Here is a 12576-nt window from a genome sequence, read left to right on the forward strand (position 1 = left end):
CGACGGTGGCGCCAGCTTTTCCAGTGGTCGGCCTCGCGCCCAATACAAGGCAATGTACGCGTGCTGAGTACGTTGCCAGAGCCGCGCATCTACGTCCGAGAAAACTGACGTTCCCTTTTCAAGAAAAGATGCAGCGACTCAATGTCATTGCGTCTCGATTTGTTGATTAATTCGCCCTCGCACCGCATTCTGATAACCTCCTGGTTATCTCTGATGATAGAGCAATGTCTCTTTCCGTTGGTCCCGAGTTCGAAACCCAGACAAGGAAATTGTTTTCGTCGACTGGGCAGCTTTCTTTCTATGAATTTCGAACGCATTTCCTTCGTAGCACCGTGCTACCAACATATATATGAGAAATTTTTCTTTTCATACAGTTAAATTTACATGTAATGGTTAAATGTGCCTCCACTTCCAGTGTAGCGAAATGTTCATTCGTCTTCGCGATAAGGCGGACGCCTTCGAAGAACGACAAACACAATCGCCAAAGCAGTGTTTTAAAATGATGTTATATTTCAACTCGGAAAAAAAAAGGAAATCAAATAAACGCATATTCAATAATTCCACATCTTTCTTTGTATTCTTTGTCGTCTCACAAGCCTTCAACGGCTCTGTTATTGTGTAACATGCCATCAACAATACGCTACTTCAGGCGGGTGCACATATTACAATCTCTCTCACACAGACGCACACACACGCGTTTTTCATTTAAATACATATCGTGTGATTACACTCCTTCAAACCATTTTTTATTCACCATGAGACCACATGATAACCTCGAAGGTTCCTAGGGCAGAATAGGGAGAAAGAAAACACAGCATGTTGGTCTCTAACATGACACACAAATCCTCATTCGCACATTGACACAGGAATAGCTCTAGCTTCGCCATTGTTTTCAGCAGGAAGCGACATGGTGCGAACCGTGTAGGAGAACAATAGCTGATGACTGATAATGATGAGTAATAGCAATGATAATTGTCAACAGTGACAAGTGTGCTACAGAACAAGTATTCACAGGGCGTGGTTTGAAACAATGCGTATAGGGAAAACAGAATGACCTCACTTTAAGTTGGTTCCAAATTGTAATTCATCATTGCCACGTCCAGTGTAACACAGATAGCAAGATTTAGTAATCGTGTGTTGAAGATAGCCGTAGAGCCAGATCGCGAGCGGTTTAAAACGTACTGAATGTTATTCCCACGCGGTTAAATGGCTGAAAACTACAAAAAAAAACACAGATGAAATAAAAATACACTTCCTTCAACGATTTTACCTCGGCGTGGACATGCAGTCCTAGTGAACCTATGGCAGTACATATTAATGTGTCTTGCCCACGCACTTAACGTAAGGCGAGGTCACTGCAGGGCCGCGTAACTTTAACGCAAGCCGCACATGAAGAGCTGAAGTTCTAGTAGACAATAAAATTAATTTGAAATTGCTAAAAACCAATACAAAGAGTCAAACAATACTTGACTTCAATACCGGCACAGAATAACGACAAAAATACAGCAGATAAACCTCAGAGAAATACATTAGCAAGCAATGAAGAAGCTGACGTTTCGTGAACACGCTGAGCGAAGGAAGGAAAAACAAAGATTATTAACACGGCATTTGTAAGTCTGGGCTTGTCTTGGAGCCGTTTATGACTCGCACGCGCGGTGCCCGTCCGAGCCAACTGCGCAACAGAGTAACTGCACAGTGAGCGCAATCCGCAGCCGCGCAGAAGCAGAGGTCAATGGCCCGGCTGTTGAACCCTCGTCTCGATAGATGGCGCAACGTTGTCGAAACCGATCGAAGAGCGAAAGCTCTTCTGCGGAAATCCGAAACGTCGTTTCAGTGTCAGCCGAGCTCTCCAGGTGGCGTCACAAAACTAGCTCTTTTTATGCGGGAGTATGTCCTGCAAATGCAGATCTGCGACTAATAAAAAATGCAAAGAACGCCCCTGGCAAAGGTCTTAGATGCTCAGAACGTCAGCCCTTGAGCATTTTGTCCTGGTGCTCCGTAAGTATTACTGTAAGATTCCGTATATAATATGATACGAGATTTTTTTTTTCTTTTTCGAATTCATTCGCCAAATTTGCTTCTCGCACTGCTCGCTTACCATATAGGAGTTTTCAAGTGTTTACAAGACGTAAAATATAGTGGTGCACGTTTTAGTCACGAATTACAATATTTTGTTGAGCCTTTTACGTTTCTGTGTAATAATTGATGGGTCTTACTGTAATCTGTCCCCCAATTGAGGCTGGTGGTAGTAGGGCTAATGAACCTGAGATGATGCGCTCCGTTAAAGGGCCCCTAACCACCCCGCGTTCAAAGACGAGGGAGTGCTTTCTTTCTCGCCTTCGCTACCCTTCCTACAGGCCATATCTCCTCCTCACCACTTATTTCTCAAAAGCACGTGTACAATGTCAGCACTAAGCGTTAAGCCTGTCAGGATTTCGCGTTTTTCGGCTACACGCGGTTATCTCCGCTTGCGCAGTCGGAAACACGCAAATGAAGTGAAATCAGTTGATCGCCACTATAGTCACGCGAGACGAGGAAGAACGGGTGGGCGGCTGCATGGCAAAGCAGGGTAGGAGATAATTCACAACTGATATTTCGCATATATGGACCAATGGAGATCACGTACCGTAATGACGTCACGTGAATTACCTTTCTTGCGTCACGAAGTGCGCCAGAAAGACGAGAGACGCCAGGAGAGAAGAACGCGCTCGTTTTTTTTTTTTTTTGTATGTTCAGAGGCTGGTTAGGTGCCCTTTGAGAATGGAGGCCTTCACGTTTTCTCAGTGACATGTACACCCTGGCTTACGAAAAGTGAAAGAGAGAATCGGGGTACTTAAAACGACCTTGGCGGCGTTTTTACTGCTGCTAGAACTAGCACACCAACACGTAGTCTCATGAACGTACAAGAGCTTCGAAATATCTGTTTTAGAATTCCGGTGCTTGGAACAAGCTCTGTGTAGCTTTCAACACCAATAATACTTCATTTGGGCCTAGTTGGTACATATTCCAACAAATGCTTATAGTTTACACACCATGTGGCTTGAAGAACGCGAATTTTAACTCGAAGAAAACTTCGAAACCCATCGGTAAAACACGTGCGTCACTCGGACACTATAGAAGGTACGTAACGTAAAGAAGGTGGGATTGGCTATTAACATATTTGGACACCACCACGTGAGCCGCTACAACAACATCGTTCCTCACGTACGTAATCACACAGTTGCTCGAACACGTGAACACAAGTAGAATGTACAAATCCTCAGTAACACTGCAGCCTGTCGCATTACGTACGGTGTCGTACAAATGCGCTCTCATCCGCGACAGAGCAAGAAAGTAATGACACCGGGGAAGTAGGAGGAGTGACGGCTTTGTCATGCAATGAAAATTGTCTTCGAGATCCACAAAAGCAGGTTTGCCATACCGCCACAGCTTATGTTACAACAGCCGGTTAGTTAGACCACCAGCAGACTCCGAGGATTCTTAGTGGGCTTGGTTTCCTTCTGTTTACAAGATGGAGCAGCGTCGGGCATAAGGGTGAACCGGGTCTTCACATACACGCATCCACGCAAATTTAAGGAAAGAATAAAAAAGAGAGAGAACGCACACTCATTCGTATGATCCCTAAAACAGGCACATTTTTTCTTGTGTGAAAAGTAAACCACAAGAAAGAAGTTACGGAATAATTTTTTGTTCAACCAGACACACCACGAAATCTCTCGCGCTACACACACGCACACGCAGAAACGTTATAAACAGTTCGACAACGCTCTCTATATCAATACATCGGCTAACACTAAACATAAGTTACGCGAAATCCAAGCGCTTTTGGAAGGCAAAGGACGAAGAAGACCACGGAGCCAAGGTGAGAGGTGAGATAGATAATAGGTACCATGTACGCATATGAATGAGAAAATCTAATACAACAAAGGTTATGTGTCAGAGTGCGTGGAGGTGTCAGTTCGTCGACACGATGAATGAATAACATGGAGAGAGAGGGACGTACCGATTTTTTTTCATTTGTTTATGTAATGGTTGCAAAACCTCCCGCAGAACAGGTACGATTTGTTAAAATTGTCTTATAGTTTACACACTGATGCACCCTCCGTGAGTATAGTACATGACAACTGATGATTTAAGGGGCATACGTGGCCGAACTGTCTGTATGTTTCTTGCTCATAGAGGGGCTGTATCCTCAATCACGATGACTCTTCTGATTGATAGTTAAAGAAAAAAAAAAGGCGGCCACGGCATATCACCCGCAGGGGAGGTTTGCGAGATAAACATGATATAAAAAAAGAAAATCTGACAGATAGGGGAAATGATGGACGACAGCAATTCAACATTTGAGGAAAGTAAAAGTTCATGACTGGACACGGGGAGACAACACACAGGGTGGCATGGCGGCATTGTATGTACACGCAGGGATCTTCGCCGCCGCACCGCGGCGCTGCTCGTTCACGAGAGAGGGCTCAGCCACATTTCATCATTATCATCATCACCAGATGAAGGAGGACACGGTGAGCGCGAACGTTGACGCAGCAGCGTTCGTTCGTCGACGCACGTTCCCGAAACACGAGCAGTCAGCGCAGGCCATAACGCGTGCGCCTTGCTGTGCACTAAGCGCGGTCACCGCGCACAATTTCGAGTGTCCCGTACGTTGGTGGTGGTGGCAGCGTCTCGTTGGTTGGATGAGGGAAGTTTACGGGACTCGACACCGGGGCTCGTCGTCGGTTTCAGGGCGGGGACTGCAGGTCACGGAGAGATGCGAGGAGGGAAAAAAGATGACGCGCGCGAGGAGAAGAAAGGTGGCCTCGGTCTAGCCGACGGATGTCGTGGACTCAACTGCAGAAGGAGAGAAAGCAGCAGGGTGACATATGAGTACGAGTGCCACATCATTCCTTCGTCAATGAAGGCAATTCTAATCAAGTGCAATATATATATATATATATATATATATATATATATATATATATATATATATATAATATATATATATATATATATATATATATTATATATTATATATATATATATACTATATGTGTGTGTGTGTGTGTGTGTGTGTGTGTGTGTGTAAGACAAGTCATTGAGGTAAATCAGAAGCACGGATGATTTGCAACCTTACGCAGGTAGTATCCAGTAGGCTTTCGAAATGAAATAAAAAAGTGGGGCAGCTAAGCAGTAGTGGTGCGAAGACTGAGGAAATGGCGCAGCAGGTGGCCTTTCCCTCCTCCTACTCACCCCCACATCCCTTTCCAACCCATCGCTAAACTATACTATACATAGCTATGCTCGGTTTCACCCTCTCCTCTCCTCCTCACATCACTCTTCCTCAGGCTCACATCCATTTCCTGCCCGTTGCTGTGCTATACTATACGAGGCGGTGCTATGTTATACTCTCTCCTCCTCCTCTTTTTCTCCCTTCCTGACCCCTACATGACTCCTCACTCAGCATATTTAGGCTTAACGTAATTAGAATTACGATCGACTAGCTTAACTAGACATAATTATGCTTATCGTAACTAGGCTGAGCTTAATTAGACTTAATTAGTTAGCATGTCTAGACATCATTATGTATACGTAGGCTTAACTAGGCCTAAGTAGGCTTAACTATACTTAGCTCAATTAGGGTTAATTAGGTCAGTTGGTCTAGAGTCAGCTTCATTAGGCGTAATTAGGCTTAGCTCAGCTACGCTTAATGAGGAATAGATTAACTAGGAGTGGCTTAATTAGGCTTAGCTTAAGATGAATTGCTAATATATTTGACTTAAACTTGGAGGTAATTAAGCTCAACTATGCTTAACTTGCCTCAACGATGCATCTCGCGTGCTAGGCGAAGCGAGATGCCATATGAAGTAGAGGCCGTTCATGACGATAATAGTTTTTCAGATTGGACGGCCTAACCGTCAGCTCAAAAAGCTCCGCTCTTAAGCGAAAATAAATAAATAAATAAATAAATAAATAAATAAATAAATAAATAAATAAATAAATAAAAGAAGCCGCTATGGTGGCAGTGTCGTTACAGTGCTAGGCCGCTGGCCCGAAGGTCGCGGGTTCGAACACGGCCGCGGCGGTCGCTTTTTGATGGAGGCGAAATGTTAGAGGCCCGTGCACTTAGATTTAGATGGACGGTAAAGAACACCAGGTTGACGAAATTTTCGGAGCCCTCACCTACGGCGTGCCTCATAATGGTATCGTGATTTTGGCACGTAAAACCCAAGATGTTCCTATTTTTATTAAAGAAAGGAAGAAAGAAAGAAATAACGATGAGGGTGCGTCTGTGCGAAGTTGAACAGAATGAATTAATGAAAAACTTTATTGGTGCAAAGAAATTCTCCCAGTGAAGGTGGAGCCCTCAGTCCAGGGCCCCTCTGGCCTTTGCCATCTTGCGAGCTCTGTCGATCAGATTGAGCTGTTCTTCAGGCTTCGAGCAGGACAGCGCAGCCTCCCACTGCTCCGGTGTTGGTGTGTTGTTTATTGGCACAGCCTTTGAGTGTTTGCAGGCACATGTAACGTGATAAAGCGTTGCGTGTTCCCCGCATAGCGGGCATTTGTTGTCGTATGTAGTCGGATAGGTTTTGTGAGGTAGACTGCGATTTGCGTATGTATTAGTCTGCAGCTGTCTCCAGGCAACCGACTGCTCTCTACTGAGGTCTTTGTGGGGAGGGGGGTAACGTTCAGTCATGAGGTCATCCTTTAAACGTGCAAAACAGGGCATACGCTATGTTGTTTCAGAACACGTTAAGGGATGCTCGTTTGTGTAGATAACATGTGGCTACGCAAGAGCGTGGAAGGCCGCAAGTCGCAATGACGAGACTGCTGAGTATCAGATTCTTATTTATTTATTTAACGATATCTGTCGAAAAAGGAAAAATTCTTGTGCATCCTGAGATTCTGTAATCACAACTCTGAAGCCTCTAAAAACTGCAGGAACTGCTGTAAATTACTTCTTTGTTAAAGGCGGATATTTTGGTATCTAAAAGGTAATTTGTGTCTCCTTAAAAAAATTGCATTACAAGCGACTCCAAATTCACGAAAACGCGCAGCGAGTGGTGATTAAGACGAGGAAAAAGAAAGAAAGAAACGCCAGGATATTGCGAATACGGGAAAAATACCGCGCTCCGCATCATTTGCAGAGTAAGGCACTTTACAAGCGAGACTGTCCGTAATGAGTTTATAAATACAACGACGTACGCTTTCGCGTACAGGGGACCGCGAGTAAAACTTGAAAAATGCGTTTCCCGCTAGCTACTGACCACGAGAGGCACTCTTTTACGATGTCGAAGGAAGGCTACGGGAGAGAGAAAAAATGGCCGTGAAACACCGGTGGCTGGCCGCAAAACAGGCCGCGCTTTTTAAACCTATTTTCGAAGCTTAGCCGGTGCCGAGCTGTTTTGCAGAAAGCGGGAGACTCCCGGTGAACCCAACCGATACATTTCTCGTAATTAGCCGTCAGCAACAAGGCGTCTCTCTTAATTCAAATGGCCAGTGCCATTAAACCTGCGGGAAAGAGCCGCGCACCGTGGTCGGTAGTGGTATAGCGGCAGTCGTTTTGAAGTGCGGTTCGCGCCAAACGCGCGCGATTTCTTGCGCACGGGTTATATGGCGCGAAAAGCGCGGGGATCGCTTTCCAATCTCAGCGTCGTTACAAACATGCCCGCCCGCGTTTTCCGGCGTGCATTTCCGCGAGTTCTGGCGGGAAAAACTTGTTTCCCCGCGGCATTCGCCAGCACGTTTCGCGCGCTTGTCCTTACCATTAGAGAAGGGGATCGTGCGGACGGTGGAGGCGCACAGCGCGGTGATTCACGCTTGATGCGAGAAAATCCGCGAACCATCGAGATCTCCAGCTAGCAAGAGCTGCCTACACTGAGACAGTTTTCAGCGACATGCGTCGTAAACCCGAAATTCATAGCGGATATGCGTAAACGCTTTCCCAGTCAGAACCGCAGGCAAAGTTGGCGCCCATTTCGGGTCGTTCAAGACCGGCTTGTGGACCGAACGTGCACTCTATCAATTCTGGTACAACGTAGCTTTCCGAATGGCCGAATTGAAGAAATGAGATCGTGATGTTGTGAATGGGTGGGGATTACTGAAGTTAGATAGCCATCCTGCTTTCTACACTTTTTGAAATATATGTTCAGAGTTTCAAGTCCAAACACTAGGCATTATGTATAATCAGAACCATCGCTCGGGCCTATGCTGGGGCTTTTAGTATTACAGGCTTCACATAACAAATCAGACATGTCCTCAATCCACGCATTCTCGGAGCGCGGAAAGTTGCCTGACGGGAGCAACCTATGCACGCACGACTCTAAGCTTATGGACGATACTTAGGAACGCACTGGATGCCAGCTGTTTCTGTGCTTCAGTAGTCAACTGATACCTTTCAGTGGTGCAAAAAAAAAAGTACATACACGTCTTCTTCGGATAGAGTCATCTCTCTCTTTCAGCCATCTTTCCACCTTTATTTCCTCAACTCAGTGCAGGGTAGCAAACCACATACTCGCATATAATCACCATCCATGCCTTTTTTTTCTCTGTCTCTCTCTTCACTAGTACGAAATTACACTATTGTAGGTGATTGCGAGAGGCTGTGCTGATTAGAAAGCGCTGCAGTAACAATTCTCTTTAAAACGTCATTAAGCATTAAGTTACCAAACAGTGCGTTATTGTCACATTGTAGCTTTAGCAAGGACCGCTCGAGAAACAATACACAAAGCCGTTATTTCTTTTTTCATTGTAACTACAGTTCCACTACAGTAAATGCATATACAGAAGGTCACGTGCTTGCCAAACAGCAAGTATATAGTCGAACAATGTCGTCCGTTCTTTTTTATACAGCACCAATAGAAAGTCCCCTTTCTACCACGTGTTTCCTCGAGTCCCAATTAGGGACGATTAATTCGATTTAGCGAGGAGAGCTAAAACAATGGAAATGATAACAACCACTTCACGCATGACTGTGCTCGTGTGCGCTCAGTCCTTCCTTTGAACTCTCCCCGAAGCGTCGAGCGAAAGCAAACGCGAAAAAAAAATGAAAAAGAAAGATAAAAACAAACCGAGCTGTTACGGCATGCGTATTGAAAAGACGACGCCCGGCGGGCCGCAGTTCTTCATCTTGCTCAAGCGCACACGCCCCGCACAATTCTATTTTCCTCTTCCTTTCTTCTTCGTTTCCAGTTCATGCGGCTACAACTTTCCAGGGCGCTTCTTGCCTCCCCCACCTACCCCCTTTCCACTTCACCCCGAAGCCTCCTCTTTAAAAACACAATTAGCGATTGTGTTACGTGGGGGAAACAAAACAATTAGCTCGAAACCAGCAGCCTATATGCGCGCTTACGTCCGATTTATCCACCTCGTTTTTTTTTTCGTTTGTTTTTTCAGTTTGTTTCTCTTTTCGCGGTGCTTCCCGCCACCGCCACCAGCGCGCATTTCCGCAACTGCTTAGCGCGTAGTTATCCGCGCTCTTCTGATGTTTCAACGGCGTCATCGTTAGGAAAGACTTAATGTCCCGCACATACAGCAGCGACTGCGAACTAAGGGGTGGCGAGCGTAGCGTGCCGAGAAGTTCTTTTTGCTCCCCAAAACGGTGGGTGGGGTCTTTTGTTTTAGCGAAAACGCAGCCTGCGCGCGTCGTCTGCTTGGGCAATTTACTCCAGAACGCTCGGAGGAGCAGACGATTTTGTTTTCTCCCGCATCCTCGCAGGCTCTTTATTTACCCTTAGGTTCCTTTTTTTTTTGCCTCTTGTTTTCTATCAATGCGGGGCGCTGCGCATGTTGTGTACGAAACCTAAAGCTAAGGACATGTGGAAGAAAAATGCGTTGGCCTCGAGCCTTGTATAAGACAAAAGGAAATTCGGTATACAAATCTCGAGAGCACTACACGGCACGCACAGTAACGAGGGCCCGTCGCGACGTGTATACATCTCTTCCACGCTCCCTTAAGTGCGCAAAATCCGGTTATCCCCACAAGCTGCGGGCGACTGACTTTTCTAACCGCCTACCCAGGAGCGCTTGCGCTGATAGTCGGATGGCGAGCGCTATATCGAAGCACTCGAGTCAAAGTACTTTATTAAAGCGTGACGCTAAGCGTGATCCGGGAGAGACAAGTGTTAAGTGTAGCGTGAAATCGCGACAGAGGAAATCTGCGTCACTGCCGGAACTGTACTAGACCGGATTCTTTTAAGCGGTAGTCACTTGAGAAGTACAATTGATTCGCTATTCGGAATGCAGCTAAGAGTGACATACTGTAGAAAAGTGGGTAATGTTTTTCTAACTTACGGCATCTACGTATTAAGACGGCCTGTCCGCCGCAGTGGTATTGTGGTTACGGTGCTCGGCCGCTCACCCGATAGTCGCATGTTTGATTCCGGCCGCGGCGGTTGCATTTCGATAGATCAATTGCAACGACCGAAGCCGCGGCCGTAGCATTGGCCATACACGCAGCGGATGCCAGGGGTGAATAGGCATTTATTCTGACGGAGTCACAGGACGCCTGCCATCTTTTCCTTGGCGGGGTCTTACCGGACTGCTTATTACGCATACTGGGGACGGCTCTCACAATAGATCATGGTGTGACTTGGTGCCCGGCGCACTCAGGAGTTGAGGGAAACGAACTTGCGGACCGTTTGGCTCGAGGCATGAGAGGCCGAGCCGCGGGCCACATCACCCGGGAGGACACTTCGACACCTGGCGCACAAAGAGACATCCTCGAATTTCAAAGACTAGGTTCCTAAACTAAATCTCCCCCTCATCCTAACCTACACAGGAGACAAGCACGGGACTGGCGTCGCCTCCAAACAAACACTTTTCCACATTTACGCAGGTTACACAGAATGTACCCTCACAGATACAGCAACAAATGTCCGTGGTGCGAAGCAGCACCGACATTGGAACACATATAACATATCAGCTAGTGTGTATACATAACGTCCGGAGGCTGCCATCTCGCCTGTGTTGAACAACCATTCCCTGAATTGGTCGTGGGAGGCGCGGCTCGCGGAACTGGAAATGAGAAACCAACTGGCGACCCTTGACCAGGCCCGGCGAGCCGCTGTAGCCAGTGGGGCCCTGGAAGAGGGGCACCAACCACCCTAACCATTCCAAGCCCTGATATGAATAAATGTTTCTTTTCTCTCTCTCTCTCTCTCAATGGAGGAGAAATGGTAGAGGGCCGAGTACTGTGCGATGTTAGTGCACGTTAAATAACGCCAGATGGTCTAAATTTACGGAGCTCTCCTGTACTGCGTGCCTCATTATGTTATCGTGGTTTCGGCACGTAAAACTCAATAATAAGTTATTATTAGGACGGCACATCCATGGTAATCCAAGTTACAGTATTTAATACGTGTTAAACAGCCCAGAAATTTTGTTCGACTTTCTGACGCCTCTTTCTCCCGTACTACCGCAGGGTAGCAAATCGGGTCTAATTGTGGTGTAGAGCACGATTTCAGTTATCTCTCGCTTCCTTTTAAAACAAACACCAAATTTAAGCGCATCCAAAAAGTATTATCTCGTTACTTTCATTACGCAGCCGTCTATTCAAATTTTTGTCAAGCAAGTAGTGAAGACTTGAACGTGTTTAAACTCTCGCGCGCTTCCTTCACGAAACAGGCTCCCGCTCTGAAACCAGTTCGAACAGTTTGCTCCCGTTTTTATTCGGTACAGAAACAAAAGAGACGTGGGAGAGGCCCCCACAGTGCATCATCTCATTGCCATGCAAGGATCCGAAAGGGGCGAGCTGCCTACTTATTCCTTTTATTCGGTGCGTTGCTCTTCTTTTAACTGTGCGCTTCAGTGACTCTCCGCTTACCGAAACCCGGACGCAAACTTTTGCGCCGTACCGCTATTCTTTATTCGCTCTCCGGTCATAATCTCCCATGGCGACGCACCCTCCCACAGAGCTGGCAGACGCATAAGACACGCTCTTTTGCATTATACAGCTTTCTCGTCGGGCCAGGTTCGTTTCGTTTCAGAAAGAGAAAACCTCTTGATCGTCGGTGCAGGCAACGGCGACGGCGGTTCGGCTTCTCCGCCGAGCGCGCCATCCATCAACCCATTCATCACAGGGGACAGCGGAGGTGTCGCCTTCTCTCGGCCGAGTTTATCTCGCCGCCGGGACCCCTTTTCCTGGCCCACAGCGCCTTCGAAGAGGCGCTTGCCAGTGATGGTGTGCCTGAGGACGAGACCCCTTCCCAGACTAACGCCACAGCTTATACCCCGAAGGCTTTGGCTGTCTCCTCAAACGAGCGAAGAGGGCCCTTTTCTTGCATCGAGTCAATAATGGCAGAATCAAGATGAAAGGCTGAAACAGCGTAACTGCTGGAGACGAACGGTCTTGTGACGCATAGAGGAGGTTACAGTACCAAGCAGGAGTTCACGTTGAAGGACCAAGCGCAGCAAATCGAAACGACTGTAACGAAAAACGAAATAATCTATATCAAGTGTAGAGACCCCATAAATTGCTGGAGCAGTGTGTTCTGGTTCATGGCCTCCTGGAGACCGCTATGGTTCTGAGCTTGCATTTATGTACGCGCTGGAAGATTGACAATGTAGCACTAAAGCAATGCGGAGTTC

At 46.7% G+C, this 12576-nt stretch overlaps 1 protein-coding gene across 1 annotated transcript in view; it reads right to left on the bottom strand.

Annotated features, from left to right (window-relative positions):
* Positions 1–487: 487 nt before the first annotated feature.
* The window catches only part of LOC119382911 (dachshund homolog 2), a 254606-nt gene continuing 242517 nt past the window's right edge, over positions 488–12576 (bottom strand). Inside the window, exon 12 of the mRNA XM_037650822.2 lies at positions 488–4842. Coding sequence (XP_037506750.1) covers positions 4817–4842 — 26 coding nt within the window. The 3' untranslated portion in view covers positions 488–4816. The remainder of the gene's footprint in view (positions 4843–12576) is intronic.

Source organism: Rhipicephalus sanguineus, chromosome 2, assembly GCF_013339695.2.
Source record: "Rhipicephalus sanguineus isolate Rsan-2018 chromosome 2, BIME_Rsan_1.4, whole genome shotgun sequence".
Taxonomy (NCBI): Eukaryota; Metazoa; Arthropoda; class Arachnida; order Ixodida; family Ixodidae; genus Rhipicephalus; species Rhipicephalus sanguineus.